We start from the raw sequence: 16,402 nt of genomic DNA, 5'->3' as shown, positions 1-16,402 counted from the left end.
CTATCGAGCCGCGTCTGTGGCAACCAGAGCTACTGCTGTAGCACGGGCGACATGTGCAGCTGACGTGCAGTAGTAACATTATGATGTCGTGCCATGGAAAGAAAGATGGCGACTCGTATAGCGAAATTCGGGCAGCACTAGTATCGTCACCACGGTCTTGGATTGCAATAGCAAAGGCAAACAGCCAATAGATGGAAGACAGCTGCAGAGCCGTGTATGGCGTCCGTGGTGGCCGCCTGATGAGTGGGTTTGGACAGATTGACAAGGCATCTGTTCATCTGTTCATCTGGTCGAATCGCAGCGATTGAGGGTAGAAACCATGGAAGAAACTGCCGTTCCAGGGTGGAAGGAATGAAGAGAGGCGCACGCACCGTGCAACAGTGGCCTATCATCGTGTGTGTCATCGTACGTGATCAACGCAACAAGGCAGGGCATGGGAAGGCGTGGCAGTCGCGACGAGGAGAGGTAGACAAGCATAGGCAGCCTTGTCAAGAAACGACGTCCGAGTCGATGGGGCACTGGCCAGTCAATAGTCTGGCATCTGTCGACGTTGGGGCTGAGAGCACAGGTCATATACATGTGTGCGTTCGGACCCGATAGTTGCTTCTGTTAAGCCCTTGCAAGCAACGATACCCCCAGCCTCAACGGAGCGAGCTCCTGGTCGGGTTCCGGGCTCGAGTATGTTAGTACATCCGACCTGGTGGCACGCTCTCCGCCTCCCGAGCGTGGAACGAAAGTCTATCCAAACGTCCATGTTGAGGTCCATGTCGAGGTCCATGTGGTTGATGGATGGTTGACAGACATTCTGGAATGTCTGGGACGATGGAACCGATGGCTCGCAGGTGGAATTGGCCAGGCTCCAAGGCGGCTGCTGGCAGGAGGGAGCAGCAAAGCTGACGCTGGCTTGGGAGGGGCCGGCGAGTAGTGTGGTAGGCCAGATTGGGTACGTCTGGCACCGTAGAGGGACAAGCGGCTCGCTACTGCGGCGGGGATAACCCTTGGGGCACATCACTACACGACTCACGCATCACGAGGCTGGCGGTCGATCGAATGGCTCTGGCGGCCAAGGAACAGGCTGTAGGTCGACCCTAGGCTGCTTTGTGACCGCATCACGACAGATCGGCGCAGCTGTCTGTGATGCTGTTGTTGTTGTTCTTGTTGCTCTAGTTTCTTGTTGTTGTTGCGAACGAGGATCGGTCGTGGTGTGCACGTGCATGAGTACCGCCGCATCGCGGTGAAGACGATGACACGCAGGCAAGATGGAAGAAGAGACAGCGAAGCTTGGTCATGTCATCCATTCGAACTCGGACCCCAAGCTTCTGGGGCCATGGATGGATGCCAGGGCCATCAGCCAGCTGAAGAGCTGCCGTTGCACTGTCGTAGCTCACCTACGCACGGCGATTCTGGCCGTGGTAGGTCGTAGGGCTTGCACGCAGCTTGCACGCAGCTTGCACGCAGCTTGCAAGACTTGGGCTCCCAGATGGCTGCTCAGGGCAGGCCGGGGCCGAGTGGGAACAGAGGTGCGGGGCTTGCTGATGGTGAATGGATGGCTTTGGCCGCCACCGGATCTTCTCCACGCCGCGGCTGAGGAGTGCCCGAAGTGCAGCGAGCGCAGGCGGGCGTCTCGGGCAGCGACGTGCGGTTCCAGCGCCGTCAACGACGTGCGCGGGACTCGCAGTGTGGAAAGCTGCAAAGCTGCAAAGCTGCAAAGCGGCAAAGCGGCAGGCCGTCGATGGTGGTTATGGCCGTGCATGATTTGCGCCAAGCGGAGAGAAAAAGGCCAGCGGCTGGCACGTGCGCGCTAGTCGTCTTCGATCGTCTTCTCCTCTCCTCTCCTCTCCTCTCGCTCCCAGGCGGAGGCAGGCCGGGATGGAGACGCCCGAGAGCGCCGTGCCGTACAGATCGCTGCACGCTGCACGCTGCACGCTGCAGCCCATGTGCTCTGCCCAGCGCTGTCCACGCTAACTCGGGGCTGGCCATGGCGGGGAAGGGGGTTCCGCAGCCCAAGGCTCGAGACGACTGTCAATAATCCGGGAAGCAGACGCGAGCGGGTGAAACATAGCGCAGCGTCCCGACTCCGCGACTGTTAGCCCTGTCCGCGCTGACGCTCGCATCCTAGCATCGTGCTGAAGACAGACCGTGCTTGCCCGGGAGCGGAACTGCATCCCAGCCCACCATGGCCGTGCGCCCGTGCGCCGTGGGCCGTGCGTCGTGCGTCGTGCGTCGTGCGTCGTGCTTGTCGTTTCTTCAGACGACTGCCTGCCACCTGGTCCCGCGCACATCCATGGCTTGGCCGTCTCCGCCTCGCTGTGCTCTAACCGCCCGAGTCCGAACTCGAGGCCGGAAGTAGGCACGAGATGCCACCGCGCCCTCGTCTGCTACCTAGCTTTCGTACGTACGGTCATGCTTCATCGTCATGGTCCATGGCTCATGCTTCGTCGTCCATGGTTCATGCTTCATGCTTCGTCGTCCATGCTTCCTGTTCCCTGCTCCCTGCTTCATGGATCATGCTTCATGCTTCATGGATCATGCTTCATGCTTCATGCCTCACGCTTCACGCTTCACGCTTCACGCTTCACGCTTCACGCTTCACGCTTCACGCCTCACGCCTCGCACCCGCAGCAAGGTGTGCACTACGCACACCTGTTCCTGGATGCAGACCGCCACAGACGGCGGGTTTCAGGCAAGTGCATCCTCTGCGGCTAACCGAAGCCTACGCTGTCTTCTTAGCCGTCAAAGCCCGGCTGGCTTGTAGTCCTGGATAGCGCGCTAGCCGTGCATGGTGCGGTGATGCAAGTGGAGAGCGCGCAGGAAGTGCTTGGGAGCTGCGTCGATCGTCTCAAGGGGCCAGAACCGGCGGACGGGCAGAGGCTGGCGGCGAACATCCCCACCAGGGCTGCATCCTGCTCAGATTCCTCCTTGGGCCCTGCCAGGGTCCTCGGCAGCCACGCTCGTTGGGCTACCTACTTCTCGCCAGCACCTGTCCACCAGCCCAGGCTGCTATGCTTGCCCTCACCATTATAGCGTGTCGTGCAGAGAAGGCTGCATTTCCCCTTGAACACCTCACCACTACCCACTCTCTCCCTTCACTACTGTCGCATCTCGTGCATACCCCCTCACGCTTCACCTGCCGCATACATGCCCGTCTTTGGAAACCAACGTCGAATATCTCCGAGTCTGCCATCCCAGGCTGTCAAGGCTGAGAGTAGCGTCCTTTCCCACACTTGCAGGACTATGCCTGCTCGTTGAAGCCGCCGTCGCCGTTGCCACTATTTACTCCCCTTTTATTATACCGTCCAGGACCCGCCTGCTTTGACTGCCAGCCAACCCTGCATTCCGCCGACGCCGCCATCAAATAGCCATCAATCTCGTCGCCCTTGACCACTCCGTGGTACTCCCGCTCCCGCTCTCGCTCTTTTGCCTCGATAGCTCTCCGTACGTGCGCTATCCTGTCTCTGCTGCCAGAGCCATGACTACCATCAGAAAGCACTATATCATCTAACCTCTACTCCAGTTGCGCGCCTTCCCATGCTCTCACCAACATAGTCGTCCATCCATCTGACCGACCAACGCCGTCTTTTGTCGCATCCTAGCATCGCCGCGCATCGAGCTCGCCCTCGTTCCTGACCTGTGAGTGTTCACATGCAAACGTCGCGACATCTTCCTAACCATGGCAAAGCTTCCTCCCTGCCAACCTCCCATGGTAACCGAGCGTACACAGTCTCCTATCAGATTCTTGATGCACCAGGAATCCTCAATCATCCAAGTGAACCTCGATACACAGGCCCACCAGCAACTGAACTTGACTGGCCTACCTACCAAGATCTAGCGCCATCTTCATCCCTCATGTTGCAAGGTATCAGGGCATCGAGTTTAGCGATGCCACCGTTTGGACACGACATGTCCATTGGTGGGGTGTCCAAGGTCGAAAACTACGGTGATGGTTGGGCCTGGCCTCAACAACCCACTACCCATCAACCGACGTACAACAGCATGTTCGATCCCTCCATCTACGCAAACACAAACTTTACACCTCATCTGCAGCCGCCATCGCGCGTGCAGCCCCGTCACCATCCGATCGCAACCTCTCACGTTCTCTCCACCGGAACTTCGACACCTCCACCACCGAGGCACCAAGTGACTGGGAGCATGGTCAAAGCGCAACCCGCCTTCAAACCCACATGGCAAGGCTTTCTCGACACCACCAAAGATGCCATGACCGTTGTCGAGGCAGCGCTGCAGGGGCGTCTCAACCACATCAGCCGTCGACCTCACGACAAAGAAAGAGCGGAGATGCTTACTTCCGGAACGGTCTTGGTTTACGAAGAGAATGCATCTGGCATCAAGCGTTGGACTGACGCTGTGCACTGGTCACCCAGCCGAGTCATGAACAACTGTTTGATCTACCGACAACTAGTACGAGCTCTAAAGCCGGAAGAGAAGAAGACTGCTCTAAACCCTTCTTGCGGTTCAAAGCGCAAGCGCAAGGAGAGCGCTGGGCCTTCCATCACCAAGACGGGAGACAACGTCAACAACTCGGACGATGAGTACGACAACCCCTCGCTCGAGGGATCCCTCCCAGGCGAAGGCGATTCCGTTGGCAAGGTCTACGCCAACTTTGCACAAAGTCTTAGCCCCGATCAGCAGCGGCGCTTCTGTGGATCACTGATCGACAGTTATGAGTTCAAGGAAGGGGGCCTGATGAAGAAGACGATTTCAGTCAAGTATCAGGGCACCCACCACCATGTCATCTCCTACTACAGCCTGGAAGATGTCGTAAGCGGTAAACTTCAGCGTCCGTTCCAGGATCCAAGGCTTGAGCACATACAACCGAGACCGGAACTTCTTACTGGTTGGAAAGTCAGTCTAGAGGACGAAGAAACAAAGGACATGCCACTCGTTGCGGGCTACTCTCAGCACATTCAGCCTAGCCACGTGCAGCACCATGCTATCACGGCGGTGACGCAAGCAGTCGGTCCACATGGAATCATCCAGGCCCATGGTCCGCCCCACCTACAGGTACCGGAGTACTGGCACGGCGGACACGTTCAGCATTATGCACAGAGCCATCATAGCCCTCAGCATTACGCATCGCCTCAATCAGGTGCATCCCAAACCGCTCCGGCGCATCCATATCAATACCCTGCCCACCCTACGCCGACACATCAATACGTCCAGCCTTCCTCGCCTCAACCTTACCCATCACCTCAATCGTCAAATCAGTCCTACCCTGCGCCAGTAACCGCTTCTCAGCAGTATGCACCACACGCGCAACCTAGCCGCCACTACTCGATCGATCAGCAACACACAGCCCTGAGACCTCACTACCCCCCTCAGGTAGCAGCGCCTCCTTACGCAGCGTCTCAGCATTCTCAGCCTACTCCACCACCTGCTGTGTCTCAGTACACAGTTCCGACGGCCCCGAGCTTCGACGTCCAGGTTTCTGTTCCACAGGGCGCGACCTCTCCCCAGCAACCTCCCCCGGGGCTGGCCCAGCAGCATGATCCTCAAAGGAGGGCATCGGCCCCTGTGGCCCTGCAGTCATACACTCAACCGCAGTACCACCCTGCTCCGCCTCACCCAGCGGCGTACTATGTCGAAGATGCCAAATACCCACCCCATACACAGCACGGCTATTAGGTCGTGGCAGCCACGGCATCTTCTTATCGTTCAGCATCGTGAATCACCCTAATCAAAGCGACACATACATGTACTATTGCAATTTTGGTGGTTAATCCTGGCCGCGATCACTTTTGAGCTTTATTGTTATTCGGCAAAAGGCCGCCCATGGTGGCTATTCCACTTTGCTCGTTCCAGCACTTTGTTCAGCATGCGCATTTGGCGCCGGTGGCTGTAGCTTTGTTATTCCCCTAACGACCATTTCCTATCTTTGACAGTTTGTTTTTCTACATCTGATCTTCCGTCATCACGAAGCATTTCAATGTTCTGTCTAGCGTGCATCAACTCGCTTCGGCTCTGGCCTTCTTTCGCTCATCCTGTTACCTTTCCTGTCGAAACCTTCACTTACCTTGGCAACTTTGTATTGATATAATGAATATACCCACGTTATGGTCAGACATTGTCTACAGCCATGAAATGATCTACGCACTCGTATGCATACAGGTTGATTATTCTAGGCACACTGCACGTGCGTGGGCCCAATGTATAATCTACTCTACACTACGCGAGATTGCAATCCGTTCGTGTCCTGAACGAGACGAAGATGTAGCGGACACCCAACTACGAACCTCGACAGGGGAGAACCCAACTACGAACCTCGACAGGGGAGAAACCGTCGGGTACAAGGGAGATTCGAAAAGGCTGGATTTCGCGGCTGCGGCGAGTTCGCTACTACATACACGATCAAGGTTAAGAAGAGAACCCCCCAAGCCGCGATCATCCTTTGGTCAGTATGCGTGAACCTTGTAGTCATGCATACCTGTGCGCCTCTAGGGTTTTAGGCGTCCTTTGGCCTGGTTCGTCACCATTGGGCTTGCCTTGGCGACATCTCTGATGAGTACTGAGCTCGACTTGATTCTGGATAGGGGGCTTGTATTCTTACGCTCGGCTCAGACGTGAAGCGCACCTTGTTCATAGAAGAGTTTTGAGCGTGTCTGGAAAGTGTCAGCCTTGTAGCGATACTGTGCGGGGTGCGTCAGCCAGGCGGTGCAATCATGGATCGTCATATCGCATCAGTAATCAAGTCGTCCCCGACAAGTCAAAGAAGGAACAGAAACGATTCGTCGCTTTGCTTTGACGAGACGACCGTTTCTGGAACAAGTGCTGGCGCGCTAGCAAGTGGCTCGTTCATTGGAACGTTGAGCGTTGCGTCGCTTTTCCCTTGGGTCGGGAAACGTCATAGATGACCGTCTACGGGGGGAGGAGGCGCTTCCCGCCGCTTACTTGCCTCCCAGCACGCAATTCCTATCGGTCGAGACCAGCGTTTCTTCACGGGATGTAATTGTCAACGCATCATGAGTCGTGCTCGACGCCTGTCGCCCGTCGCCTCCGTAACCTTCATCGTTTGCTGGTATCCAGCCTCCGTGCGCGCTCTGGCGGTACCCTAGCCACACGACCCAAGCAAACCGCACTCACTCCGCAAGTCGGACCACGATCCAAGCAACAAGCGTCGTACAAACAGCCACCATTCCGCATCCTGACTACGCTCCCTATTCCTGGGTTCCGCCGCAATCCTAGCGTGTGCTTGACTCGTGGATCTGCACGGCGCGTTCCTCCGTTTCAGTCGCATACGAATGCGAAAGAGCGCGGTAGTCCGACGAGACCACCGTACTGACACTTCGACCCCAGAGGCGATCTTGAGCCAAAACCGACTTCCAAATCGCTGAACGTCGACTCCGGGTTGTACTGACAGAGCCATGCACCGTAGGTTGCAGTTTCAATGTACGCGCGTGCATGAGAAGCACCACATGGCATTGTCTTCCAGGGACGTGTTCGGGATACCCCATACCGCATCCCGGTGCTAATGCGCCTGTTCTAAAAGCACCGTAAACCCCCAGTACAGTACACGACACCTACCAACCAACCGGCACATGCTGATCTCTAAGCCCTCACCGCCATTTCGGCCTCAAAGAACTGGCCTTGACTGGAAGTTTCCGCAGCCGTGTCGCTCTCTTCTCATTAGACTTTGCGCCGAAATGCCTCAAGCCCACGCAGTCCTCGTCCATCATCTCCTCGACCTTGGAGTATTTCTTCGCTTTCCCTTTGGATGCGCTCGCCTTCAATGTGCCGTTGCCAGGAGTAGCAGCTGGAAAGATTTCTCGCTACGCGTCGTGCTTGAGTAGCGCACCCTCCGTCGAAGGTGATTCGCTGTCATCTTATGGCTTTGAGATTGTGCTTGTGGAAGTCATGTAACGTGTTTTATAAGCGAGCGCCGCGTACAAGCGAGCGCCGCACCCCACCAAGTTTGCGCACCTCTCCTATCTCAACGTACAATGGCTCAACGCAGCGCTACTATATTAGCTTTAAATAAAGCAGATATCTAGCTTGCTATCTTATCTATTAATTCCTATTAAATACAGAGTAATTGTAATGCTGCTGTTGTCTATAACGTGTCTGAACGAACAATCCACCACTAACGCGCTAGCAAGCCTGCCTAACGCGATTGCTAACCTAACTTAAAGAAGTTAACCTAGATAGAAGAGGAGGTAATAGTCTAGTATATACTTAACTTAGACTAATATAGATTTAGGCCTACATACGCAGCTGTACGTGATATAGCTAATAAGCTACTAGCTGCGCGCAGTGCAGGTCAGGTTAGCGTCTACTGGCTACGCAACTTTGTTAAGCGTACTAAGAGTCTTACAACGCGTTTTAACTGAGCGTACAATAGGCAGAGAGCCCTCTGTAAGGATCTAGTCTTAATTAGCTACTAGTTTAAGCTTGTAGAGCAGACAAAGGCCAGGTACAGCATCTGCAATAATAACGTCTACAACTTTAACAAGGCTGGCTTTATAATAGGCAAGATCACAACTTAGCTTGTTGTAACAGGGTTAGAGAGGAAAGGCAGGCCAAAAGCTGTTTAGCCTGGCAATTGCAAGTAGGTGACAGTTATCGCTGCAATCAACGCTGCTGGCTAGACAATCCCACCCTTCCTTATCTTTGCTGGCTAATACTACTTATCTGCCTGGTACAAGGAGGCAGAGATCCCACGCAACTGGGCGATTGCAGTCAGCAACAACAGCTAGACAACTAACAAGCTTAGAGTTAAGTGGCTAAAGCACTTTATTAAGCATACAGAGGCTTAGGTAGTAGGCGTATATTACCTACTTATCCTTAACAGCTATAAGAGCCACTACTCTCTTAAATTTAAGCAGCTTTGTAAGGAGAACAATATCTATACGCTCTGTATGCTGCCTTACTTATTACACCTACTACAGCCTCTTAACGTTGGCTGCTTCTTGCTGTTGAAGCGCGCGTACAGTTGTAAGATTAAGAGCCTAATCTGCCACCACATTAACCACATTACTAAGCTTAAGTTTCTACCAGCGTTTAAGGCAGCCTTTAATTAATTATTTACATTAGCTAACATCTGCTTAGCTTTTTAAGGCGCAGGCCTTGTTCCCCTCTAGCTAGATGCTGTTCTATTAAAGCTAGACGTACAGCTCTGTACACCTTCTCCTGCTGCTCTTATAGAGACCCTCTAGGAGGCTTGTATGCTAAGCAACGTATATAAGCTTAATACTTAATTAATATTAATATGTAATTATGTACGTTAGTATAAGAGCTTATTACCTACCTTAATTATTAAAGTAATTAATTAGCTTAAAAAGGGCGCTGAGGTAATAATGCTCTCTGCTGAGCTAATAAGCGATCAGATTACTAGCCTTAAGAAGGCTAATAAGGCAGCATTAGAGCAGAAATAATGTAAGAAAAAGCGTATACAGAAGCAAGGAGTCTTAACAAAGGGAGCTAGCAAGGATATACTTGCTTAACGTAAGGCTGATCAGCAGGTTGCTCGTGAAGAGCGTCAAGGAGGCGAGCAATCAGGCCTCAGCCGCCAGGCTCTTGCGCGCTGTACAAGGTGCAGAGAGACTGGTTATAACTTACGCACGTGTAAGAAAGATACTTTAGATACTGCTTAATCTACTCTATAATTGTCTAACTGTTATGTTATTATGTTGTTGAGATACACGCTTACAGATATGTGCAAACCTGGTGGGGTGCGGCGCTCGCTTGTACGCGGCGCTCGCTTATAAAACACGTTAGCGTGTTAAGGAACATGCTTGGGCTGCATGTCGACTGCGTAGGCCCTTGTGGTAAGGTTTGCATATGCTGTTTAGATGAATTGGTAAGACCGAGCGGCGACGGTGAGCGCTTTGGTTCGGTATCAAGTTCGGCAGCTTCTGGCTGTGCTGAAATCTTCAGAGAGCGTTGCTCCTCCAGCTGTAGAGGTTTGTCCATTTCGTTGCTGCTTTCCTCTGCAGTGACGTACTTTTCTTCATCTCCGGGCTCTTCTTCTTCTTCGTCTTCATGGTCAACGAACGATCCCCTTGCGAAGCCAAGACGCCCATATCGTAACGGATGGCTGTCGACGTCCGCATAGTTTTCCCTTCGCATCCTGGCGACTCGAGAATTGTACCCGTTGACGCTGTATCCCTTCTTAGCACACTCTATCCTTACTCCCAGGGTCTTTTGTAGACCTTCCAGTTTCAGCAGATCTCGCTTCAACTCCCATGCTTCCGCCGTTGTTCTGGCCATAGTCTCCCTATCAGCAGCGCTCAGACCTTCGGAATGGTTCAGTGCATCTATCGCTTCCTCCACCGCTTGCTTGTTCTGGCGGAATACGCGGGCGCGCAGCAATAACGTCGGGTCGAGCATCATTGCATCAAGCATCGCTGCATCGTCCGTGCTTTGAAGCAGCTGCTTGGTAGCAATGAGAGGTTCTCTTCGGTCGCCGAGCTCAGTCCAGGACCCCGGCTTCAGTCCCAGGATGTCAGGCTTGGGCAAGGATTCTATGAGGATGTCTACAATCGATGGCATGTGCTTCTTCTGGACCAGCTCGACCTTCTGGGAACCCCAAGTCGAAGTGTTCAGCTCGTCTAAGATCTCTTCGCTCAAATCACTCGACGCCTTGACAGGATCCAAAGCTCCAGCGGAGGAGGACAACTGCAGACGCGGGATCTCATGCGCCAGCCTGGTGATTCGACGAGACTTCTCAGCATCGCTGAGAGCCGGGTCTTCCTCTGCGATCCGCTTCGCCTCACAGCTAACGCACTTGTCACTGTGCTGGGGCTCAAGCACCTCGCTGAAGCGCGCCTCGGCGACAGCACCATCCACCTCTTTCTGCCTCCACGGCGCCCTGCCGTTCAATGACACATGAAAGCGCCCGGACTCCAGTGCTGCACTGCCCGAACCCCTTTTAGCAACCCACTCCTGCCACCGCGCTTCGGCCGCGGCCCACTCGTCAGGTTCAACGTGGTAGAAGCGCTTACATTCTTCAAACGCCGCCTCGGCTTCTTCGTAGTCGGCTTTGGCTTTGGCTTTGGCTTTGTCTTGCGCGGCGGCTCGGAAGGCCGCGAGACGTTGGTCTGCAGTGATTTAGCTTTGTTTCCTCAATGGAAAAGCGACTATGCAGTGATGCATGGCAGTGCTTAGACTACGCACCGTCGTCGCCACCAGTCGAGACCTGGCTCCCCGAGAGACGAAACGTGCTGTAGTGTATCGTCACAGGTAGGTGCTCTGGCTCATCCAGATCCTTGATCGCTTCGACGCCGTTTGGATGTGCGAGAGGTGTTCCGGTACCGACCAGCTCGTCTGGGGCTTGGTGGCGCATGTCCATTGTCCACCGTGGATCGCGCCTGCAACAGCGAGAGGGCTGCGAGACGAGAAGTTGACAAGGACAGCGTGGCTTTCTCGTCAAGGTCTATGATTCTGGCCCGGCTGCGGTCTTGCTGGTGCGTATCTGGGTGAGTGAGGGGGTTTGGAAGATAGGTCATCCTATCACCTTGCGATCCGTTGTTGATCGAGTACCTCGGCCACCCACCCTCCGAACAACCAGGGTTCTGTTCTCCAGAGCCCGCTTGCTTAGGTGGGCTGTAGAAGGGTGGTCGGAAGGGGGTTGTAAGCTTTGCAGGAGCCGTGTCGTGAATAAGCACTTTGTCCCTCTGCGCATCCCCGTTCGCTATCCACTCTAGGAGAACCCTCTGAAATTCTCATCCTACTCAGACTACTCCTTGAAACCATCGCTATCGAAATGCCCACGATCAGTTCATTGGCTTCTAACGGAAGGCACAGAGATGCATGGAAAGACGGTGAAGTCTCAATGTATGGTACAAAACAGCAAAGCCTTCCTTGAAGCGAGTCCTAACTCGACCTCTTCTCCACAACACAACTCTTCCACACCCTCGGGACCTGAGTAGACACGCAGATGAACAATATCCTAAAACGTATCCTCGTCCTCCAAGCCGTTTCCAGCGTGCTCAACATCCACTTCCAAATCGCCGTCTGCACGCTCCTCTCCCAGGTCAGCCAGGAGCTTTTCTAGCGCGTCACTCGGCTCGGGGATTCCTGTCTCGTCGTGCCCAGGCCGGTTGTTCATCGTCTCGTCGTGCAGCGAAGCCGCAGCTGGGGTGGCGGCGGGAGAGGTCGGCGTGGAAGTCCTTGCATCGCCTTGCGGAGGCGAGGTCTGGGTCGAGGAAGGAGTCAGGTGCGCGTCTGGAGTTGTGGTAGGAGGCTGTGGGCTGGGAGAATTGGGCTTGGAAGCGAGCGTGTCACTGCCGGAAGTGTAGGGATCCGGGTACTGATTCAGGAGGCGGCTATTCGAGTCACCGGCTGATGGGGAGGGGACAGAGTGGGATAGCTTCGACCAGACGAGGAGCGGAGCCGGTGCGTTCGGTGCTGGTGTTGCATCGTTTTCTGGTGTGGATAGAGGATCTTCGAGGTCTTCGATGGTCGCAGTGGCCGCAAGATCCGTTGGGATTGAGGTCTGAGAGACATCTTCTCCTTGTAAAACATGGGTTTCTGATGTGGGAGAGGGATGTTGAGGATCCTTAGCGGGCGCACCACTCGCAGGCAGGACATGTACTGCAGCAGTGCTGGCTGAAACGCTTGGAGGGCTATCGACAGCAGTATTGACAGTGATACGCTCGAGTTCTTTGACGGCCTTGCTGTCTTCGTTTGCCCATTTTTGAAAATATTCGAGTTGTTCCCCGTGGTTCTCAATAATCGTTGCGAGCCCCTTGATGCTTCCAAAGTCTTCTGCTAACTTGTTCACGTTGGTGTGAAGTTTGTTGAGCATATCGTCGTATGCCTTCGACCTTGCGGTCATGTTATCGACGTCATTCGCGGCGACTTTGAGTTGCTTGAGAAGCTCCTCTTGATGAGCGACCCTGTCCTCAAAAGATGTAGTACGCTCACCAAGCACACCGACTTGCGAGCGGACGCTGCCAAGCTCGGCAAGAGATGTCTCGACTTTCTCTATTTTACCCTGCATTGCCAGAATGATCTCATGACTTGAAGCCTCCCTGCTGACATTCTTCTCAATCTGTCCGATTTTCTGCTCAAGCTGCTCATGCTGCTTAATAGATGTTTCGACGTTTGCTGAAGCGCCATTCAGTTCCATGATCTGACCGTCGTGTTTTTGAAGGCTAATCTCCATTGCCTGAACGGTGCTAACAACAGCGCTTAGCTGGCGGAGAGACTTAGCAAATGTCTTGACCTCGGTCTCCAATTCACCCAGGTCGTTTGACATCTTAGTGAAGCTTTGAAGCTGTGTATCGTGGTTGTCGATTTTGTCTTGTAACTTGGACAAGACTTCGGCATCGGTACCCTGTGCTCTTGGTAATGTGTGAGTGTCTACAAGCTTGACGATGCTTTCGTCTTGTCCACTGATTGCAGACCTAAGATCATCCATCTGCTGCTTGACTCCGACCTTCAGTTCGCTGATCTCGGCTGGGAGTCCTGCAAGGCCCTGGAGGGACTCATCGTAGCCGAGGACCTTGTTTTGCAGCTCTTCCAAGAGTTCGTGATCGGCGTTGCTGGTAGTGGATGCCAGCTTGCGAAACCTCTCTTGGTCGGCTTTCTCAATTGTGGTCTTAGCCATGGAGTTGATGATGCTGGCGATCTTCCTACAGATTGCCTCAGGGAGCTGGCCTTGCACTTGCTGTTGGACGACATGCAACCGATCCTCGATTGACGTCATCTTCTCTTCGTTCGCGACACTCCTCTTTTTAGCATTGGCCAGACTGTCTTTGTAGTACTCGGTGGCTCTGGCCATTGCAGCTAGTGCAAGATCCTCAGCTTTGGCTCTGTAAAACTCGTCGATCCTGGCGATCTCATCACGCACAAGATCCATAGCAGCGCTCTGCTCATTGATCTTCGTGATCTCCGTGATCTTCGTCTCGATGAGTTTGTGTACCGGATGGTCGGGGGTCTGAAGGGCTTGAGTGAGAACACCTATACGTTGATCAGTCGTGCATTCACTCTCACGATCATTTAGTTTCCCACCTTCGGAGTCTTGGACTAAGAAACGGCCTTTGGTAAACCAGAAGAGGGAGAGTACGAAGAGAGCAGGTGGCATAGACCAGAATAGTTCAGAGCTGTAATTGGACCACCACACTAGCCACTGATGCTGTGTAGGCAAGAGTGCCATGAACGCCATCTCCAAAGGAGGCAGACCTTGATAGTGCATGCGGTGGAAGGAGTGGCGCCTAAGATTACAGAATCGTGGCCGAAAATTACAGTTTAGATGCCCGATGGTGTTGGGTATGGTGAAGTGCAGCGCGTGCTTTTGTGAGGTAGTATACTCGTAGGTGCGAGAAATGTGGTAGAATAAAAACGTGCAGCGAGGGTGAAATGAACAAGAGTGTGCGTCTTGCTGACCTTTACTTATGCGGGCACGATGAAGACAAAGCAAGGCGCGATTGCTTGGCAACACGCAGTGCTCGACAGTGAAGTGAAGACAAGGTCACTCCCTGTGCGATAACCAATAAAGGTTTCTTCATCTACTAGCTATGGGTTGCAGAAGAGGATATGAGCTGTCCGCCCGTTCTCACGATAGAACGTTGCGGTGATGCTCGATGAACGCATTGTAAATACACACCAGTTAATAGAGGTCTCAGTTCAAGCTGGGACTTCAGAATAGTCCACCACTGTGACTCTTGCATCGAATTCGCTCAAGGGAGAATGTCTGTTATTGACAGGAAACGGTGATGCAGACGACGAAACGAGGAACAATGAGATGTGCGACAACTGTCTTTCTAAAAAAAGAACCCTGGGTGTATACCTTACAAAGACCTGAACGCCACGCTATGCTCATCTCAATCATGACTGTGATATTGTCTACGCAGGTTTTGCGCGGTTCGCTGACAGCTCAGGTCCCCAAAAGGCATCAGAGTCCTTCTCGAAGTTTTCCCGGTCCAGTTTCCGCCTTTTTGCCTTGTTCTCGTCGAGATCGGAACCTTGTACCGCGTCACGCTTTTGTGCCTGGTTTAGCTTTACGAGGTCCACCTTGTCGGGATCCTGGCACAGTTTCAGCTTCTTGATGAGTCTCTTGACTTCGGCCTTGTGCTCAGCGTCCATCTTTGCCTGTTCTTCTGCGGGAAGCTGGAGTTTTCGATACGAACGATGCGAAGACATGGTCTGGGCGCAGTCGCAGAGAGCGGTGATGACCTTTGCGTAAATAGGAGAGGTAGAAGGTAGCTTGATGGAAAGGTAGAAGAGTACGAGGGGCTCGTCGACTAAGAGTAATGCCGCGAGCCAGATCTGAGACGGAGTGTAGAGGAAGTAGACGTCTGTAAGGGCGGCGGTCTTTTTCAAGATTTGCGCAGCAAGAGCATATGATTCGCGCATGATGCGTTGCTCGACCTGTTGGAAACTTGCTTTCGTCGCAGGGCCGCCAGCTTTACGTGGCAGCTGGAGTATCGCAGTGCGCAGATCTGCGGCTGTTGTGTGCGTGCTATGATTGGGGCCTTCATACTTCCCATTTGCGATGCTCATCAAGTCGAGCATTCCGCCTTTGAGAGCCCGAAAGGGGTGCTTGACATCGAAGTTGAAGCGCAGTGCTTGGACGATGAGATACTCGGGCGCCAGGATCTGCTCTGGGGTGACCTTTGTTTTCTCTGATGAGATTTGTGCAGCGAATGCATCCAGGCTCTGGTGTTCGCTTTCAGACTTGCCGGCAAGGAACATGGCAGTCCTGCTGATGTTCTGCGCGTGGTAGGTCATGGGCGAGTTGTACAGGTAGAAGCGACGCAGGAACTGTATACATGTGGCGACGGCGGCGTCGCTGAAGTGGCAGTATGCGCCCAACGCCATGGTTCGCTCGCAGAACTCCTCCACAAACGTCATCTCTTCAGCAACGGTCAAGCAGTCGACGTCCCTGTCCGAGGTGACGGCGTTTGGTGTGTTCGCTCCACTGCCATCGACGCCCGAGTTCCCGCTGGTGCTGTCGGGCTCTGCTGTCTGAGCGCGCTGGGCGCGTTGCCGCGCAACATTGAGCTTGACGCGCTCGGTGGCTTGGAGGTTCGTCTTCGCGCGTTGGGCGGCGAGCTGCTCGGCGGTGAAGGACCATTGGCGAAACTGCGTCGAGGTCCGGTACAGGTCGTCTTCGTTGAGCTTCATCGTGTGTCGTGTGTCGAGGCGCGGCGAATTGGCGATGGGGCTGGAGCTGGAGCTGTCGTTGGCCGTGTCGCACTCGCCGAGGTGGCAAGTCTAGCCGAGCGCGGCGTACCTCGAGCCTCTGCGAGCCTCTGCTCTTCAACCCAACGCTTCGTTAGCTGCGCACATGGCTGCAAGACCGTTGCACAAGGCGAGGCCGTTCGATGCTTGGACACGCTGTCGGCCCGTTTTGAGCATCATGAACGATCCCAGCATTCAGGTACACCACCAGACCACGTCTCGGCATGTGCTTTGAGAGACCCTCGTCCAATCACTGCACGACACC

At 54.0% G+C, this 16,402-nt stretch overlaps 5 protein-coding genes across 5 annotated transcripts, besides 14 other annotated features; 2 read left to right on the top strand and 3 right to left on the bottom strand.

The window, feature by feature from the left end:
• Positions 1-748: 748 nt before the first annotated feature.
• Positions 749-780: a tandem repeat.
• A 355-nt stretch (positions 781-1,135) lies between these two features.
• Positions 1,136-1,183: a tandem repeat.
• A 500-nt stretch (positions 1,184-1,683) lies between these two features.
• Positions 1,684-1,720: a tandem repeat.
• Positions 1,721-1,818: 98 nt separating this feature from the next.
• Positions 1,819-1,849: a tandem repeat.
• Positions 1,850-2,189: 340 nt separating this feature from the next.
• Positions 2,190-2,236: a tandem repeat.
• A 165-nt stretch (positions 2,237-2,401) lies between these two features.
• Positions 2,402-2,530: a tandem repeat.
• Positions 2,531-2,609: a tandem repeat.
• A 1,033-nt stretch (positions 2,610-3,642) lies between these two features.
• EKO05_0002988 (Gluconate transport-inducing protein required for gluconate-H+ symport) lies at positions 3,643-5,640 on the top strand (the record flags this gene model as incomplete). The annotated part of the gene is made up of 1 exon (XM_038945188.1): positions 3,643-5,640. The coding sequence occupies one exon, from the start codon at positions 3,643-3,645 to the stop codon at positions 5,638-5,640; it is 1,998 nt and encodes a 665-aa protein (XP_038801554.1).
• A 1,910-nt stretch (positions 5,641-7,550) lies between these two features.
• Positions 7,551-7,802, top strand: EKO05_0002987 (uncharacterized protein; the record flags this gene model as incomplete). The annotated part of the gene is made up of 1 exon (XM_059636063.1): positions 7,551-7,802. One exon carries the CDS (start codon positions 7,551-7,553, stop codon positions 7,800-7,802), a length of 252 nt encoding a protein of 83 aa, XP_059492046.1.
• Positions 7,803-7,846: 44 nt separating this feature from the next.
• Positions 7,847-9,583: a mobile genetic element.
• Positions 8,769-9,025: a mobile genetic element.
• Positions 8,772-9,025: a mobile genetic element.
• Positions 8,784-9,001: a mobile genetic element.
• Positions 9,188-9,224: a tandem repeat.
• Positions 9,584-9,654: 71 nt separating the features above from the next.
• On the bottom strand, positions 9,655-11,299 carry EKO05_0002986 (uncharacterized protein; the record flags this gene model as incomplete). The annotated part of the gene is made up of 2 exons (XM_038937743.1): positions 9,655-11,048; positions 11,125-11,299. 2 exons carry the CDS (start codon positions 11,297-11,299, stop codon positions 9,655-9,657), a joined length of 1,569 nt encoding a protein of 522 aa, XP_038801553.1.
• Positions 9,659-9,727: a mobile genetic element.
• Positions 10,987-11,011: a tandem repeat.
• A 600-nt stretch (positions 11,300-11,899) lies between the features above and the next one.
• EKO05_0002985 (uncharacterized protein) lies at positions 11,900-14,038 on the bottom strand (the record flags this gene model as incomplete). Its single annotated transcript, XM_038945187.2, has 1 exon — positions 11,900-14,038. The coding sequence occupies one exon, from the start codon at positions 14,036-14,038 to the stop codon at positions 11,900-11,902; it is 2,139 nt and encodes a 712-aa protein (XP_038801552.2).
• Positions 14,039-14,799: 761 nt separating this feature from the next.
• On the bottom strand, positions 14,800-16,080 carry EKO05_0002984 (uncharacterized protein; the record flags this gene model as incomplete). Its single annotated transcript, XM_038945186.1, has 1 exon — positions 14,800-16,080. The coding sequence occupies one exon, from the start codon at positions 16,078-16,080 to the stop codon at positions 14,800-14,802; it is 1,281 nt and encodes a 426-aa protein (XP_038801551.1).
• Positions 16,081-16,402: the final 322 nt, after the last annotated feature.

Source organism: Ascochyta rabiei, chromosome 4 (genome assembly GCF_004011695.2).
Source record: "Ascochyta rabiei chromosome 4, complete sequence".
Taxonomy (NCBI): domain Eukaryota; kingdom Fungi; phylum Ascomycota; class Dothideomycetes; order Pleosporales; family Didymellaceae; genus Ascochyta; species Ascochyta rabiei.
The sequence above is the reverse complement of the archived record's forward strand: the minus strand, read 5'-3'. Positions and strand labels throughout refer to the sequence as shown.